Source organism: Urocitellus parryii, chromosome 1, assembly GCF_045843805.1.
Source record: "Urocitellus parryii isolate mUroPar1 chromosome 1, mUroPar1.hap1, whole genome shotgun sequence".
Taxonomy (NCBI): domain Eukaryota; kingdom Metazoa; phylum Chordata; class Mammalia; order Rodentia; family Sciuridae; genus Urocitellus; species Urocitellus parryii.
The window spans coordinates 130,785,527-130,803,756 of NC_135531.1; the positions used below are offsets into that span (position 1 = coordinate 130,785,527).

General features: G+C 42.2%; 1 protein-coding gene across 1 annotated transcript; it reads right to left on the reverse strand.

Moving 5' to 3' along the window:
• Positions 1–5,176: 5,176 nt before the first annotated feature.
• LOC144256323 (sperm annulus positionning complex subunit Chibby3-like) lies at positions 5,177–5,904 on the reverse strand. Its single transcript, XM_077801463.1, has one exon. The coding sequence runs from the start codon at positions 5,588–5,590 to the stop codon at positions 5,177–5,179; it is 414 nt and encodes a 137-aa protein (XP_077657589.1). The 5' UTR covers positions 5,591–5,904.
• Positions 5,905–18,230: the final 12,326 nt, after the last annotated feature.

The following is an 18,230-nucleotide window of genomic DNA, read 5'->3' on the forward strand; positions in this document are numbered from 1 at the left end:
TGCTGACAACAACAAAAGCCAGCAAAGTCACTTTTTTAAATATTTATTTATTTATTAGTTATTGGCGGACACAACATCTTTGTTTGTATGTGGTGCTGGAGGATCGAACCCAGGCCGCCCGCATGCCAGGTGAGCGCGCTACCGCTTGAGCCACATCCCCAGCCCCCAGCAAAGTCACTTTAATCAGCATAGAAACTTTGATCATTATGTTTTTAGATCCCTGCAACACCCCCCCACACTTGAGAAAAGACTACTTTTCAAAACACTGGACAAAGGAGGCACCCACCTGTCTGAGACCCATATTCTTTCCCTTGAAAAAATCATATGAAAGGGCTGAAATGCAGGAAGAAAATAGAATGAAAAGCCCTCTGGAGCTTATTTCAGTTGGAAGAGACTGAAAAATACATAAAATATGTAGCCTGTCAAATGATGATAGGTGATTGGACATGTTGGCATGCGCTTGTAATCTTAGGGACTCAGGAAATTGAGGCAGGAGGATTGCAAATTTGAGGCCAGTCTGTAATTTTAGCAAGACACTATCTTTTTTTTATTATTTTTTTAATATTAATTTTTTTAGTTCTCGGCGGACACAACATCTTTGTTGGTATGTGGTGCTGAGGACCGAACCCGGGCCGCACGCATGCCAGGCGAGTGCGCTACCGCTTGAGCCACATCCCCAGCCCTGCAAGACACTATCTTAACATAAAAAATAAAAAGGGCTGGGTGTGGGGAGGGGCAGGCACAGTGGCACATGCCTTCAACCCAGCAACTTAGGAGGCTGAGGCAGGAAAATCCTGAGTTCAAAGCCAGCCTCAGCAACTTAATGAGGCCCTAAGCAACTCAGCGAGACTCTGTCTCTAAATAAAATATAAAAAGGGCTAGGAAGAGCTGAGGATATAGCTCAGTTGGTAGAGTGCTTGCCTCGAATGCATAAGGCCCTGGGATCTAATTCCCAGCACCATATTAAATATATATATTAATATTTTTAAAAGGGGAGAATGTGGCTCAGTGGTAGAGTGTCACCAGGTTCAATCCCCGGTACTTCAAAACAGAAAAGGTAATAGATGCTACAAAGCATTTAGCAGGAAAGGGAGATAAATTGGTTAGGGTTTGGGAAGAAGGCATACTTTCATCAAGTCATTGGGGAACACTTCATTGAAGAGTTGGTATTCAAGCACATTCCTGAAAAAAAAAAAAAAGTTTTTTGAGGATGAGGAGGGGTGGTTAACTGTATTGTTGGGGGAAACAAACTGATCAAGAAGCAGCAAACAGCACTCAGAGAGGAGGGGAACTCCAAACTTTATTTTACACCAGGCAGCTCAGAGGAAAACAAAACTCCAAATTCTGAGCTCTGATCCACAGTTTTTCACAACATTTATAGGTTCTTTGGCATCACCTCAGACTTGTTCTATCATTGGAGCTTTTTTTCTTTGTGCAGGGTCTCTAACATAAGGCATGCTAACAGAAACAGATAAGTAATGGCTCTTTTCACAGACGTCTGTTACATTTCAAGAGGGAGTATTCAGAATGGTGGGGCAGTTATTTACAATCCAAAAGGTAAGGAAGGACCTGCTGTTACATTTCAAGACGGAGTATTTAGACTGCTGGGGCAGTTATTTACAATCCAAAAGATAAGGACCTGTGGTTAATTAGGCTTCCTGGAGAAAGGCAAAGAGAGGGGAACTGACCTTTTCCCCAGGCCTTGTTTTCTTATAACGTTTTTCTTTACTTTTATTTATTTTTAGATGATGCTGAGGATAGAACCCAGGGCCTCACACTTGCTGGGCAAGGGCTCTACCATGGAGCCACAACCCCAGCCCCCTCTTACCATAACGTTTTTATCATTTCATTTCACAACCATGTCTGGTTTTGCCATCACAGTATGAAATGCTGCTGATGCGGTAAGATGAGGCCAGAAAACTGGCCAAAGGACTTAATAATTGCAAGGAGGTCTACAGCATCCCTGACAAAAGTAGGTTGGGGAGAAAGTAGGAAGTGAGAAATCCGAAGTTGAGGGGGAGAAATTGGGGACAGTGAATCCAAGCAATTTTTTGGAGTTTAGTTATAAAAGGGAGCAAAGAAATGAGGCAGTAGCTGGAAGAGAAAGTGGGATTAAGAAAGGATAACCCCCCCCCCCACACACACACACACACACACAAGATGGCAGACTCAACCGGGTGTCTACACTTGTTTTCTTTCATCTTTCCTCTCACTGTGGACAAACCCACAGGCTTTTTGATCTCCTACCTCACACCCAAATATAACTTTTGCAAAGCTCTGTGCCCAGAGGGTTCTAGGCTGTAGGAGATGTAAGCCAAGTCCTTTGTTTCTCCTTTCTTCTCTGGCACTTCCCTTCCCTGGAGCAATGAACTTGGCTGCTACAGACAGCGGGTAGGGCCAGGGAGTGAAATTCCAGAACAGAAAGAACAAAGATATCTCAAAATATCTTGCCATCATCCTCTTGATTGCCCCTCCTTGAACTGGGCACTGCTGCAGGGCTGTGGGGGGCTCCCTGCCAGTGTGGCAGGATAATTTTCTCTATCCTAGGACTGTTAGCCAAAGCAATCTGTAGATATTTATGCCTAGTCATATTTTTTAAATTTATTTATTTTTATTAGCTATTCATGATATTACAATGATCTTGGCAATTCATACACTTGAATCATTGGGATATAATTTCTTATTTTTCTAATTGTACAGATTGCAGAATCACACTGGTCATAGAGTCACCTATATACATACAGCAATCATAACCTAGTTATATTTTTGCTCTTTAACCGTGCCATATGTTTTTATGCTAGCACCTTCCTTTTTTTTTTTTTTTTTTTTTTTTTTTTTTTTTGGTGTAATGGATGGTAAAATCAGGCCTGGTTGTAAAATGAAATTATAAAACCACTATCATGAAAAACTAGTGCCCAGGAAAAGGGTGAGTTCTCTTCCCCTTTCTGTCAGCCCTTCTTCAGGAAACCTAATTAACCATAGGCCTCTACCTTTTGGATTGTAAATAACTACCTCTAGGAATCTAACTACTCGCTTTGAAGTGTAAACGCCCCTATTCAGGCTTTGGGCACAAAAGGCTAGAGATTTATCAGAGGCCTGTGAAAAGAGCCAGTTTTTGCCCTAATTAATCACTTTCTGCTTCTATAAACAGGCTTCCCACTAGAAACCCCCTGCAGGGCCTTCTATCATGTAAACTAGAAATTTTATGGCACCAGATTGCCTATAAAGGTTGTGAGAAACTGGGGATGGGGGCTCAGAATTTGGAGTTTGATCTCTGGGCCTGCCAGTATAAAAATAAAATTTGACTTCTCCCACTCGCCAAGTGCCGTTTGCCGCTTCTTGACCAGTCTGATTCCTGCAACATTGGTACCTGGGATTGAACCCAGGGATGCTTAACCATATTGAGCCACATCTCCAGACCTTTTCTATTTTTTATTTTGAGACAGGGTTCTCACTAAGTTGCTGAATACTGGCCTTGAACTTGTAATACTCCTGCCTTAGCCTCTGGGATTACAGACCTGTGCCACTGATTTTTTTTTATTGTGATAAAATTCACCATTTTAAAGTATACAATTCACTGGCTTTTAGTATAGTCACATGTTGTGCAATCATTACCATTGTACTTCCAAAGCATTATTCATCACCCCAAAAGGAAATCCCATTAATTAGTAACTCCCTTTTCCCACCCCTTGGTAACCACGAAATGGCTTTCTGTCTTCATGGATATACCTATTCAGGATATTTATATAAATGGAATCATACCATATATGGTCCTTTGCGTTTGCCTTCCTTCTCCTAGTATATTTTCTCCATTACTGATCTTTTTGTACTTGATTTTTTTCTAGTACATAGTTCTGATTCCCTCCTCATTTGCTTTCCTATATTTACCTTTTATTTCTTTCTATTTTAGGTACTAGAGATTGAACACAGGGACATATTGCCATTGAGCTACATCCCCAGCACTTTTAGTTTTTGTCTTGAGATAGGGTCATGCTAAATTGCAGAGGCTGAACTCTGACTTGCCATCCTCCTGCTTCAACCTCCCCAGGAACTGGAATTACAGTCCTATGCCACCGAGCTCGGTTTTACTTTTTTTAAAACTTACTTTTATTTATTTAATTTTGGTACTGGGGATTGAACCCAAGGGCACTTTATCACTGAGCTACATTCCCAGCCATTTTTTGCTTTTTATTTTGAGACAGTGTCTCACCAAGTTGCTAGGGTCTTGCTAAATTGTTGAGGCTGGCCTCAAACTTGTAATTCTCCTGCCTTGGCCTACCTAGTAGTTGGAATTAGAGGTATGCAACACTGTGCTGGGCCAGAAATCTGAAATTTCAAATTCTGAAATGTTGGCAACAAATGCATTTTGTTTTTCAAAGTGCGGGTTGAAAAAGCCTCCTTATTCTAGGAAAGAAGAAAAAGGCCTATTTTGGAGGTACGATTCTCCAAAAGGCCAAACAGGCAGGTGGGAATAGGAAGGGCCAAAGCTTCTCTCAGGGATAAGGTACTTACCTAGATTCCCAGCCTGTATCTCTCCTGTATCTCTAGGGTCAAAGTGAAAAGTCTCTAACCCTCAACCCTACCCACCTCTTTACCCTGGGCATCATCACACGGCACCCTGCATTCCCAGAGCGCCGCGATTCCTTTGCCTTTCGGACTTCGCCCCCCCCACCCCCGTTCTTTGGTGACCTAGAATGCCATTACCTGCCATTTGCCCCACCCCACCCCGAACTGCTTGCAGCAAACCAGGCTCCCACTCCAGGATCTGGAGGGTCGCACACACAGATTCTTCCTTGCTGTCCTATCTCAAGCTCCCTAGGAGGATTGCTTAGGTCAACGTCATTAGTTCACACCTAGCACAGAGTGTCGGCCCCTGAGACCACCCCTAGCCCAGCGGTTCCACAGATCCAGCCCGGGTTAAAGGCGAGGGGCCGGGGCTGGGGATGTGGCTCAAGCGGTAGCGCGCTCGCCTGGAATGCGTGCGGCCCCGGTTCGATCCTCAGCACCACATACCAACAAAGATGTTGTGTCCGCCGAGAACTAAAAAATAAATATTAAAAAAAATTCTCTCTCTCTCTCCTCTCTCTCTCCTCTCTCACTCTCTCTTTAAAAAAAAAAAAAAAAAAAAAAAAGGCGAGGGGCCAGGCGCGCGTGCGCGGCTCGGAGCTTTATTGCATCATCGCGACTCCGAAGCGCGCGGTTCGATCCCGAGCACGCCGGCGGCGGCTTCACGCTTGCGCATCTTCCTCTGCCAGGCGCGCGCCTGACTGTTCTCGGGGTTGAGCTTTTCCAGCAGGTGCATGCGCGCCGTGGTCTCAGTCAGCATGTCCATGAGTAGTTCTTGCTGCAGCTTCAGGTAGTTGTTCTCCTCCAACAGCATCTGGGTTTTGACTGGCTGTACCTGTGGTTTCCAGCCTGAGATGGTTGGCGAGGACTTCGGCGGCCGTGACCGCGGCTGCTGGCTCTCCGCTCTCCACTGGCCGCTGCGGAACACGAAGGCCTGGTTGTTGAGGCGTGTGCGCGGCTCACCGTAGCTGAGGCCCAGCTCAGCCTGGCGCGTCCGGTGGTCCAACAGATAGAAGGTGGACATGGAGGAGATGTGGCGCAGCGGCGGCCGCCGTGGTGAGAAGCGCCGCGAGAAATGATCGGCCCAGAATTGCCGCAGCAGCTCCCAAAAGCTGCTGGTATGGCTCCTAGCCAGGCACTCGAAGGCAGCCAGAGTGAGGGGTGGGCAGGCCTCTCGCCTGAGCGCACAGGTGGCCGCAGGGTAGTGGCAACCGGTGCTGTCTCCTTGCCTCCGGAGCCCTGGTGTCCTGAATGATGAAGGCGAGCCGGGGGCACTGTTGGGTACAAATACCTGGGTGAACCGCCTGGTTGGTACAGGCTTGCAAACCGCGAAGCTGATGAACTTGGATTAGCTTATGGCTTGCTTTTTGGGCTAACCAGTTGCGGGTCACTGAAGAGTTCATCCTTGTACAATCGCACTACGCACAGGCTCACAGAAACCACTTCCCCCAAAGACCACTCTTGGGTGTCAGGCCCTGGGTATAGACATGTACATGAAGGTCTAGGGCCCTGTTCTCTGAGTTGCATCTGGAAGAGGTCATGAGTGGAAGAGGAAGGAATGATAGCGAGACCAGTAGGTACTTAATGGAGGAACAGAACTTTTCCAGGAGGAATGGGTATGAATAGATGGAGAGCTTCTAGAAAAAGTGAAGAGAGGGGCAAGACTTTCATGCTGCAAATGTGTGGAAGAGGTTGGGGTAGGATTGATTCTGGCACCAGCAGAAGAAGCTGAACCAGGGCACTTGAGGTGTCTACAGGCAGGCTTAGCAATTTGCTTACTCTAGGTAAGAGGGACCTGCTAAAGGATTACAAAGCCAGGATTTGGATTCTGCAAAGTATCTGATGGGATGTCTGACAAAACCAACACCATTACTGCCCTTGTCATTCAACCTTGAACTGGCGCCTGCTATGTGCCAACCCTTGGTCTGGGCAGGGGATACTAGCACAGACTGTGCCTGCTTTTAATAAACTCCTGGTCCAGCCAGAAAGAGATATCCACATAGATCACAATACAGTATGCTCAGTGACATCCTGGGACAAATGCCTTTGCCTAGATCTATGCTCTGGTTTCAAGGTAATGGCTGGTGCACACTAGAAGTGACTTTTGTACTAAGCAGGCTACTTCCTCAAGGAATCTAAAGTTCAGATAACAAAACAGATAAGTCCCATTCTACCTGGCTCTTTTTCTCCAGTAAGTGCTGATTCTATTATGTAAAAAAGGGATATGTGTTTTGTGTTTTAAAATTCCTCTTCTCATGGAGGGAGAAAAGAGGACTAACTGGGGCAGATTTCCCTCTGTCTTACCTTCATTAATTCTACACACTTATTTATCACATAGAGCTAAGAGGTGGACGATACCTCCCCTGAATCTGGTTCAAGGAGACCATCTAGGAGAGCCCATTTCCAGATCTACCCTTGTTACAACTCTCCAGAGGGCCCTTTCCCAGTAATCTTTGCTACATGTTGTGTCTCACCTGGAAGATGTGCTGGAGGTGCCAAGCTGCTGTACCAGGCCTGGTCTCATCTCTGAACCACTTAGCTCCTCTTTACCAGCTATGACTCACAATGCCTCCAGGCTGGAGCATTGCTGACAGCTGAGTTATAAAATATCCTTGGCTTGCCCCTACATTCATTTGGTTAATTTATTGAGCACTTACTGTGTTCTAGGCACTCTTCTAGGGAAGTAAATATATTCTGCTATTTAACCAGCAGGGTGGGTGGGAGGGGGGTCATATGCATAGACTGAGAGGAATTTGTTCTAATCTACTGCTGTGGTTTAGATGTGGCTTATCCCCCAAGGATTCATGTGTTGGAAGCTCGGTCTCCTGTGTGGCAATATAAGAGGCGGTAGAAACGATTTTTGGAGAAGGAGTGGTGCTGGGGATTGAACCCAGGGCCTTGTGCATGATAAATGTGTACTCTACCCTCAACCTCTGGTGGAACCTTTAAGAGAAGGGGCCTATTGGAAGATAATTAGGTCATTGGGGATACTGTCCTTCCAAGGGGTTAATGCTGGTTTGGGGAATTAGTGAGTTCCTGTGAGAAAGGGTTGTTATAAAAAGAGTAACAGTGGTCCTTCCCTGTGCCCTGGCTTCCTGTTTTGCCATGTGATCTCTCCCTCTCACTTATGCTATCATATCACCATGATATGACGCTCCAGAAAGATTTCACTGGAGTCAGCAGATGATGACATCATACTCTTAGACTTCTAAAACTGTTAGCTAAATAAATTTCCTTTATAAAGCACTCAGTCTTGGGCTAGGGCTGTGGCTCAGTGGTAGAGTGCTTGCCTAATACATGTGAGGCACTGGGTTGGATTCTTTGCACCTCATAAATAACACACACACATATATACACACATATGCTTTATATATATGCTTTATATATACATTATATGTGTGTATGTGTTTGTGTGTATGTGTGTGTGTAAAAGAACCCAATTTCAGGTATTTTGTTATAGCAACAGAAAACAGATTAATACAGGGAATAAAGACAGCTGACATGGGTGTCATTCTCTAGAAGCAATCTACGATGAGAGTTCTTCTCCAAGTGATTTATGGGGGAAATGCTCTCAGGAGAAGGGAGTGAGGAAGGCAGGGCAGGGCAAAGAAAAAAGTTAAGAGTATGATCTTGGGCTATGGTTATGGCTCAGTGGTAGAGTGCTCATCTGGCATGTGTGAGGCACTGGGTTCGATCCTCAGCACCACATAAAAATAAACAAATAAAATAAAGGTATATAAAAAAAGAGTGTGATCTTCAGCCAGGCACAATAACATAGGCGTGTCATCCCATTGACTTTGGAGGCTGAGGCAGGAGGATTGCAAATTCAAGGCCAGCTTCAGCAATTTAGTGAAAACCTATCTCAAGAAAAAGAGAGAGAGACAAAGGGACAGAGACTGAGAAACTGGGGACTTAGTTCAGTGATAGAGTGCACCTGGGATCTGATCCCCAGTACAAAAAAAAAAAGGTGGTCTTAAGTGGAGACTAGCTTCAGTCTCATTTCTCATTGGGAACTCAGAGGACAAATTACATTAGAGTTAAGCTTCCTGAAGGAAAGGGAGCTGGTCTAGCATATTCACCCCACTTCCCTTCCCACATTTCAGTCAGTTATTAGCAGGGACAATCATGAGTTATCACCTGAAACTTAAAGTACCTATGGGAGGGCTGGGGATGTGGCTCAAGCGGTAGCGCGCTCGCCTGGCATGCGTGCGGCCTGGGTTCGATCCCCAGCACCACATACAAACAAAGATGTTGTGTCCGCCAATAACTGAAAAATAAATATTAAAAAAAAAGTACCTATGGGATGGGCATAGTGCCAGTAATAGAGATCTGGTTGAAGCACCAACAGCATAAAAGAAGGAGGAAAATAATAGACAACAAAAAGGAAAGGAAATTACTAAATGGACAAGAGTTTCTGATTGTGATATTTAAGATGAAGAAAGTAAAACGGAAATGTCAAAATTGACTTTAGGACAGGGTGAGGGGTAGGAACTAATTTGGACATGATACTTAGAGAAGGCACTTAACATTCATGAATGATTTGAATGATGAGGGGATCCCCACCTTTTGATGACTGGGGGCTTGAAGAAGTAAGGAGCTGGGCATATCTGAAGGACAGTTGCCATGTTTTGAGACTGTGGAAGGAAATGAGACAGCCCTACTTGCCAAGCCCACCAGTTGACTGCCATCACCTCTACTTGGCTTTATCAATTTCAAGGACCTCTTCCTGGGCCTCCCAGTTAATCTGCCCTTCTGCATGGCTCTAGGAGGGATCAGGCCCAACTCCAGGGGAGTTCCCAAGAGAGGCAGAATGAGATGGTAGCACCACTTCCTGGGAACCTTTTTCATTATCAGTTCTTTTATTTTTATTTTGAAAAAGGTTCTGGCTGAGTTGCCCAAGCTGGCCTCAAACTCCTGAGCTCAAGTGATCCTCCTGTCTCAGCCTCCTGAGGAGCTGGGATAACAGGCATGTGCTACTGTGCCCACCTCTTTAACAGTTTAACTGAGGTATAATTGACATAATAAACTATGCATATTTATCATACACAATTTGATACGTTTTGATAATTTGTATGTGACATCTCCAAAATCAGTTATAAAGAAGGTTCCCTTACCTTCAAAAAGTTTTCTGTGCCCCCATCATTATAGTTTGCATTTTCTAGAATTTTATATAAATGGCAAGTATTCAATATGTATTCTTTTTTTAATGTGTGTGTGTGTGTGTGTGCACTGACTTCTTGCAGCATAATTAAGGTTTATCCATGTTGTTCAATTAACAATCCATTCTTTTTTAATTAGTGACTAGCATTCCATTGTATTGATATACCATGCAATTTGCTTTTCCATTCACCTGTTTCTGGAAATTTGAATTATTTCCAGTTTGGGGGCAATTATAAATAAAGCATATATACATGTCTGTATGTCTTTGTGTGGACATAATCTTTCATGACTCTTGAATTAATACCTAGAAGTGGAATGGCTGGGTCATATAGTAGGTATATGTTTACCTTTTTGTGAGGCTGCCAGAATTTGCTGTTGTTGTTGTTGTTGTTTTGTGGTGCTGGAGATTGAACCCAGGGCTTCACACATGTGAAGTAAGTACTCTACCATTGAGCTACATCCCCAGCTCATTTCTTTCTTTTTGAAATGGGGTCCTCTCCATGTTGCCCAGGCTGGTCTCAAACTCTTGGGCTCAGATGATATTCCCACTTAAGCCTCCAGAGTAACTGGCATTACAGGTGTGTGTCACCACATCTGGCTGAAGCTGCCAAACTTTTCAAAATGGTTGTATTTCATCCCCAACAAGAGTGAAAGAAAGTTTCTGTTCTTCTACATCCTGGATAACATGTGGCATGGTAAACTTTCTTAATTTTAACTATTGTAGAAGAGTGTCTAAGTTGTGTTTTTAATTTGCATTTCTCTCATTATTATGCATGTTTTGTGTGTGTGTGGAGAGGTTGGGGGTGTCCTTGGGATGGAACCAGCAACTCTCACATGCTAAGCAAGCGCTCCTGAGCTATATCCCCCAACTCTTATCATTCATTTTGAGGAAGTAGTTGTTTAAGTCTTATGCCCATTTTTAAAATCAATTGTTTGACTTATTGAATCATAGTTTTTTAATATTAGATAAAAAGTTCTGGGTCAGGGGCTGGGGATGTGGCTCAAGCCGTATCGCACTTGCCTGGCATGCGTGCAGCCTGGGTTCGATCCTCAGCACCACATACAAACAAAGATGTTGTGTCTGCCGAGAACTAGAAAAAATGAATATTAAAGAATTCTCTCTCTCTCTCTCTCTCTCTCTCTCTCTCTCTCTCTCTCTCTCTCTCCTCTCTCACTCTCTCTTAAAAAAATTTTAAAAAAATAAAGTTTTCTGGAATTTTATTCCATAATAAGATTAAATAGGGCAAGTTTTGTGGCTCTAGTGGTAGTACACTTGCCTTGCACATATGAGGTCCTGGGTTCAATCCTCAGAACCACAGTAAAATAAATAAAGGTATTATGTCCACCTACAACTAAAAATATTCTTTATAAAACAGTAAATGTGGGGCTGAGACTGTAGCTCACCGGTAGAGCACTCAACTCATATGTGTGGACCACTAGGTTCTATCCTCAGCACCACATAAAAATAAAATAAAGGTATTGTGTTCATCTACAACTAAAAAATAAAAAATAAATTAAAAAAAAAAGAATAATGGTGGGCCGGGGTTGTAGCTCAGTGGTAGAGCGCTTGCCTAGCATGTGTGAGGCACTGGGTTCGATTCTCAGCACCACATATAAATAAATAAAATTAAGGTCCATCAACAACTAAATATTTTTAAAAAGAGTAAATGTATAATCATCATAGAAAGATAAGATCATTTCCATAGAATAGACTTCTAAAAGTGAAATTATTCAATGGAAGACTCTGAGTATTTTTTACTACTAATAAAAAGTTATAGCACTTTACAATCTTTTCTGTGATATGTAAGAGTTCTGCAACCCCCTTTTAGCAGACACTGAAAAATTTCCTCTAATCTTTGCTAATTTAATACAAAGAAAAATCTTCTATTTGCATATGTTTGATTACTAGTGAGTAAACATACATAAATGTCATAGATACAGCCAATTTTCTCTTACATAAATTGACATTTTAAAAAACGGTTTCTCGGGCTGGGGATGTGGCTCAGGCGGTAGCGCGCTCGCCTGGCATGCGTGCGACCTGGGTTCGATCCTCAGCACCACATACCAACAAAGATGTTGTGTCCGCCGAGAACTAAAAAATAAATATTTAAAAAAAAAAAAACGGTTTCTCATATAAAGTTTGACTTCTTAGCAATATTTTGATATTGCTTCTCATGCTACAAAGAGCTCTTTATTAAGATTACTAATGCCCCAGTTTTTCTGTCTTTTTTTTAACTGAATGCTTAGTTCAGAAGTCATCATTTTATTTTTTTTAATATCTTTATTTATTTTTTTATGTGATGTTGAGGATCGAACCCAGGGCCTCACACATGTTAGCTGAGTACTCTACTGCTGAGCCACAACCCCAGCCCTGATTTTTTTAAATATATACATATATTTTAGCTGTCAACAGCCCTTTATTTTATTTATTTATTTGTATGTGGTGCTGAGAATCGAACCCAGTACCTCACACATGCCAGGCAAGTGCTCTACCACTGAGCCACAACCCCAGCCCTTTCTTAGCCTGTTTAAATTTTAATTGCTGTTATTATTTTACGTTGCTTTTTTTTTTTTTTTTTTTTTTTTGTACTGGGGATTGAACCCAAGGGTGCTTTACCACTGAACTACATCCTCGGTGCTTTTTATTTTTTGAGATGGGGTTTCACTAAGTTCTCTAGGGCCTTTAAGTTCTTAGGGCCTCCCCAAGTTGCTGGGATTATAGATGTGCAACCCTGCACCCAGATTTTCAATTTTTTAACGTTTAGACATACAAAATCTTCTAATTTTGATGACAGCAAAGCCATTGATATTTGTCTGTTGTTTTATCTTCTATGCTGGAGATTGAACCAGCACGTCACACATGCTAAGCAAGTGCTCTACCACTGAGCTACATCCCCAGCCCTGAGATTTTTCTTTAAGCTTAGGAAGCCCTTTCCATCTAGAAATGAAGCACTTCTTCGTTATATTTTTCATCAATTATAAGACACACTTTTTTTTCAGTTTAACCTCTTCAAAAAAGATTTTTTTTTTGTACCAGAGATAGAACCCAGGGTTGCTTAAACACTAAGGCACTTCCACAGCTCTTTTGAGTCTTTATTTGGAGACAGGGTCTTACTAAGTCACTTAGGGCCTCACTAAATTGCTGAGGCTGGCCTTCAACTTGTGATCCTCCTGCCTCAGCCTCCCAAACTGCTGGGATTACAAGCATGTGACACCACAGCTGGCTAAAATAAGAATATGTCTTAAAATTAATGGCAGGGCTGGGGCTATAGCTCAGTGGTAGAGTGCTTCTGGTATGTGAGGCCCTGGGTTCAAATCCTCAGTACCACATAAAAATAAATAAAATAAAGGTTTTGTGAAAAAAAAATCTTTAACAAAAAAACTAATGGCAGAATTTCTTCGTAGTGCAACATAAAATAATAGTGGGTTTTAAAATTCATGACATCTGCTAGGCCTGATGGTGCCCATCTGTAATCCCAGCAGTTTGGGAGGCTGAGGCAGGAGGATCAAAGTTCAAGACCAAATTCAGCAATTTAGCAAGACCCTCAGTAACTAAGACCTCATCTCAAAATAAAAACTAAAAAGTGCTTGGGATGTAGCTCAGAGGTAAAGCACCCTGGGTTCAATCCCCAGTACTTTACCCCTGAAAAAAGTTGGTGACATCTTAGATTTGGTGAAACTGGTATAAGCTAGTTTTTTGTGTGTGTGTGTGTGTGTGGGGGGGTGGGTGATGACATGTTACAGCCATTAAATAATAATTGTATAAGCTTTTTTTTTTTAGTTGTAGTAGACACAATACCTTCATTTTATTTATTTATTTTTATGTGGTGCTGAGGATCGAACCCAGGTCTGCACAAGTGCAAGGCGAGCACTCTACCACTGAGCCACAACCCCAGCCCCTTGTATAGATTTTTTTTAATATAAAGCAAGTTTATGATATAATAGTACATGGAGGAAAGCAGAATATGAAATTAACAAGCAACTAGGTGAGGTGCCACATACCTGTAACCCCAGCCACTCTGTAGGCTGAAACAGGAATATTGAAAGTTCAAGGCCAGCCTGAACAACTTATTGAGACTCTGGCTCAAAATAAAAATTTAAAAAAGGGCTGGGGACATAGCTCAGTAAATGAATGCCCTGAGTTCAATTCTCAGTGTATCTCACTCACACACACATATATATACACACATACAGAAAAATCTAGAAGCAAATTTTAGAATTTAAGCGTTTGATAAGATAAAATTTCCTATCAGAATGGAAAGACTTTTCAGTAACTGATGTTAATACAAATAACTAGTCATTTGGGGAAAACTAACGTCAGAGCTCTATCTCACATCACATATTGAACTTTAAATATCTTAGGGGAAATTTCAATTTAAAAGTGTGGGAAACTAAAGGCACTCACAATGTATGTACCTATGAAGTTTCAAGGTGAGGAAAGCAGTTCTAAGCATGAAATTAAAGACAAATCCACAAACACAAATACTGATAAATTGGATTACTTAAGAATAATTTTTAAAATCCTGCATGGAATCAACTGAGAGAATTGAAAAACAAACAATAAACTAAGACGAAACACATGTAAAACATGGGGATGGGCAGTACCAGGAGTGTGTGAAATATACACAAACATAAATACAGTGGACATTTCATATCATCAGGTTCTTCATCCATGGATTCAGCCAATTCCTGGTCAATAATATCCAGGAAAAAAAATTGTGTCTGTATTCAACTTGTGCTGATGTTTTTTCATCATTATTCCCTAAATAATGCAACTATTTGCATGGCACTTACATTGTATCTTAATAAGTACTCTAGGTTTGAATTAAAATATGTCAGAGGATGTATGTAGTATGTACTATACTTTTTTTTTTTTTTTTTTTTTTTTTTTGGTACTGGGGATGGAACCCAGGGCCTTGTGCATGCAAAGAAAGCACTCTACCAACTGAGCTATATCCCCAGCCCGGGGATATAGGACTTAAAGGACTTGAGCTGGGCTTGGTAGTGCACACCCATAATACCAGCAACTCAGGATGCTGAGGCAGGAGGATTGCAAGTTCAAAGCCAATCTCAGCACTTAGTGAGGCCCTGAAAACTTAAAGAGACCCTGTCTCAAAAAAAAAAAATGGGGGGCTGGGGATGTGACTCAGGGATCAAAAGGACCCTTCAGTTCAATCCCCAGTACCAAACAATAAAATAAAATAACTTGAGCATCCTCAGATATTGGTGTCCTGGGGAGGAAGAGGAGGTTGGTTCTGTAACCAAAGGAGGGATGACTGTAAACCGTATATCTTTGCTATTAAAAGTTTACATGGTGAGGGCTGGGAATGTGACTCAGGGGTAGGGTGTCTGCCTGACATGCACAAGGCCCTGGTTCCATTCCCAGCAACAATAAATAGATAGATAGATAGATAGATAGATAGATAGATAGATAGATAGATAAACATTGGAAAACAATTACAAGGGGAGAAATTTGGGAAAATATCTAAAAAGATTCTTTGGGTGGCAAACATGAAAAAGAAAAGTTGAGAAAAACTGATCTGTATAATGAATTACTCAGACATCAGAAGTGCTGATGAAGTATATTTTTGACTGGGAAGATGTTTATGATCTTCATTAAAAGAAAAAAAATTAATGAACAGAACAACACAGTATGGTTCACTTTTCTGAAATGTACAAGAACAAACATACATAGAAAAATTTGTGTATGTGGGGGGGTGTAAAGATACATATTTCCAAAATGTTTACATAGACTAATTTAGGTCGATGGTGGGAGCACCGGTGATTTTGTGTGGTTATCTGGATGTTTGTAGCTTTCCTCCTCAGTGTTTGCAGCTGCTTTAGTGCTGAACGCTTTAAAATTCTCAGTGATAAGATGGATTAGGAGAACGTCACTTGCTCCGCTGCTCCAGCTGCCTCCTGAGCCTGCTCCGGCGGTAGCGCTCTTCAAAACTGCAGGGACCGCCAAATATTGCGGCAGTCACACGGTGGTTAGATTATGAGGTTGAAGTCACCCACGCCCCAGGCAATGAGGCTCTGCCCTTCCTGTTGGGTGATCCAGTGCGTCTTTTGTGCCTCCTTGTTTTAAATAAGATAGTTCTTCCGGTGCTGAATTGGCTGAATTGGTGGGTCGGTAACCATTCAACCTAGTCGAGAATTAAGAGACCTTGCGCATCGCAAACAAAGGAGCGCCTGCAACCTCGCCCTACGCCAGGGCTGCGCCACCGGGGCTGAGCTTCCCAAGGGGCGGGGGGCGGGGTCCGCAGTTTGACGGCGAAGTGGGAAGGTGACCCTAATACGCCCTCTTCAGTTCACCCAGCGCATCTCCTTTGAGCATAATGGAACATGACCAATAAATTTTGGGTTTTATTTCTTTTCTTTTTTTTAAATTTTTTTTAATATTTATTTTTTAGTTCTCGGCGGACACAACATCTTTGTTGGGATGTGGTGCTGGGGATGGAACCCGGGCCGCACGCATGCCAGGCAAGCGCGCTACCGCTTGAGCCACATCCCCAGCCCTGGGTTTTATTTCTAATTTACTTGTTTGTTTGATTTGGTTTAGATTTTTTTCTTTCCGATGCTGAGGATGGAATCCAGGGCCTTAGCAACATACTAGATAAGCTCTTTACATATTGTGCTACATCTCCAGCCCAACTGATAGCTTTTGTCTTTTTGTGTTTTGTGGGGGGTTTTTTGGCAGGTGTTGGTGGGTTTTATGTGATTTTTTTTTTCATTTTAAAAAATTGTGTATTTGTTCTTTTTAGTTATACATGACGGTAGAATGCTTTTTATTTTTTGTTTGTTTTGTTTTTTGGGGGTACTAGGGATTGAACTCACAGGCTGTCAACCACTGAGCCACATCCCCAGACCTATTTTGTATTTTGTTATTTATGTATTTATTTGTGTGTTTGTTTTTAAAAAAATATTTTTATTATATTTACTTACTTTTTATGTGGTGCTGAGGATCCAACCCAGTGTCTCACACGTGTGAGGCAACTGCTCTGCCCCTGAGCCACAACCCCAGCCCCCATGTATTTTGTTATTTAAAGACAGGGTCTCCCTGAGTTGCTTTAGTGCCTCACTGTTAAGGCTGGCTTTGAACTCCGGATCACCCTGCCTCAGCATCCCGAGTCGCTGGGATTACAAGCGTGTGCCACCACACTGGGCTCGGTAGAATGTTTTTTGACATATCAAACATATATGGAGGGGCTGGGATTGTGTCTCAGTGGTAGTGTGCTTGCCTTGCATGCATGGGGCACTGGGTTCGATCCTCAGCACCACATAAATAAATAAAATAATAAAATAAAGGTATTGTGGGGGCTGGGGTTGTGGCTCAGCATTAGAGTGCTCTCCTAGCATGTGCGAGGTCCTGAGTTCGATCCTCAGCACCATATAAAAAGAAACAAATAAAATAAAGGCATGCTGTCCATCTACAACTACAAAAAATAAAAATAGGGGCTGGGGATGTGGCTCAAGTGGTAGCGTGCTCGCCTGGCATGCGTGTGGCCCGGGTTCGATCCTCAGCACCACATACAAACAAAGATGTTGTGTCCGCCGAGAACTAAAAAATAATTATAAATAAAAATAAAAAAAATAAAGGTATTGGGTCCATCTACAACTAAAAAAAAAATAAACATAAATGGAGTATAATTTCCCGTTGTTGTGGTTGTACATGATGTGGAGTTACACTGGTTGTGTATTCATAGGAATTCATTCTACTGTCTTTCCCATTCCCCCCTGTCCATTTGGGTGAACCTTCACTCCCCGCCCCCCTCTATTGTGAGTCAGCATGGGCATATTTGGCCTTTAGATTTCTGCGATTGGCTTATTTCACTTAGCATGATAGCCTCCAGTTCCATCCATTTATGGGAAAATGCCATAATTTCATTCTTTTTTATGTCTGAATAATATTCCATTATTATTGTATATGTACCACATTTTTTAATCCATTCATCTATTGAAGGGCACCTAGGTTGGTTCCATAGCTTAGATATTGTGAAATGAGCTGCTATGAACACTGATGTGGCCATGTCACTATGTATGCTGATTTTTAGTCCTTTGGGCATATGCTGAAGAATGGGATAACTAAGTCAAATGGTGGTTCCATTCCAAGTTTTCTGAGGAATCCATGTACTGTTTTACATAGTGATTGTACCAATTTGCAGTCCTAAAAGCAATGTATATCTTTTTCCCCTCATCCTTGCCAACATTTATTGTTACTTGCATTCTTTTTTTTTTCTTTCTTTTTTTCTTTTTTTTTTCCAAGAGGAGGAAAAATTTATTTTGAGGGCTCATGGTTTCAGAGGTCTTAGTTTCATAGCAGGCTGGCTCCATTTCTTGGGGCTTGAGATGAGGCTGAACATCATGGCGGAGTGTGTTGCAAAGGGAAGCAGCTCCCATCATGGTGATCAAGAAGCAGAGAGTTGGCTGTGGAGGCTGAGGCAGGAGGATCATGAGTTCAAAGCAAGCCTCAGAAAAAGTGAGGTGCTAAGCAACTCAGTGAG

What these genes read in the sequence shown, in the direction of transcription:
- LOC144256323 (XM_077801463.1), bottom strand. Translation starts at nt 5,590, where the DNA reads ATGTCCACCTTCTATCTGTTGGACCACCGGACGCGCCAGGCTGAGCTG.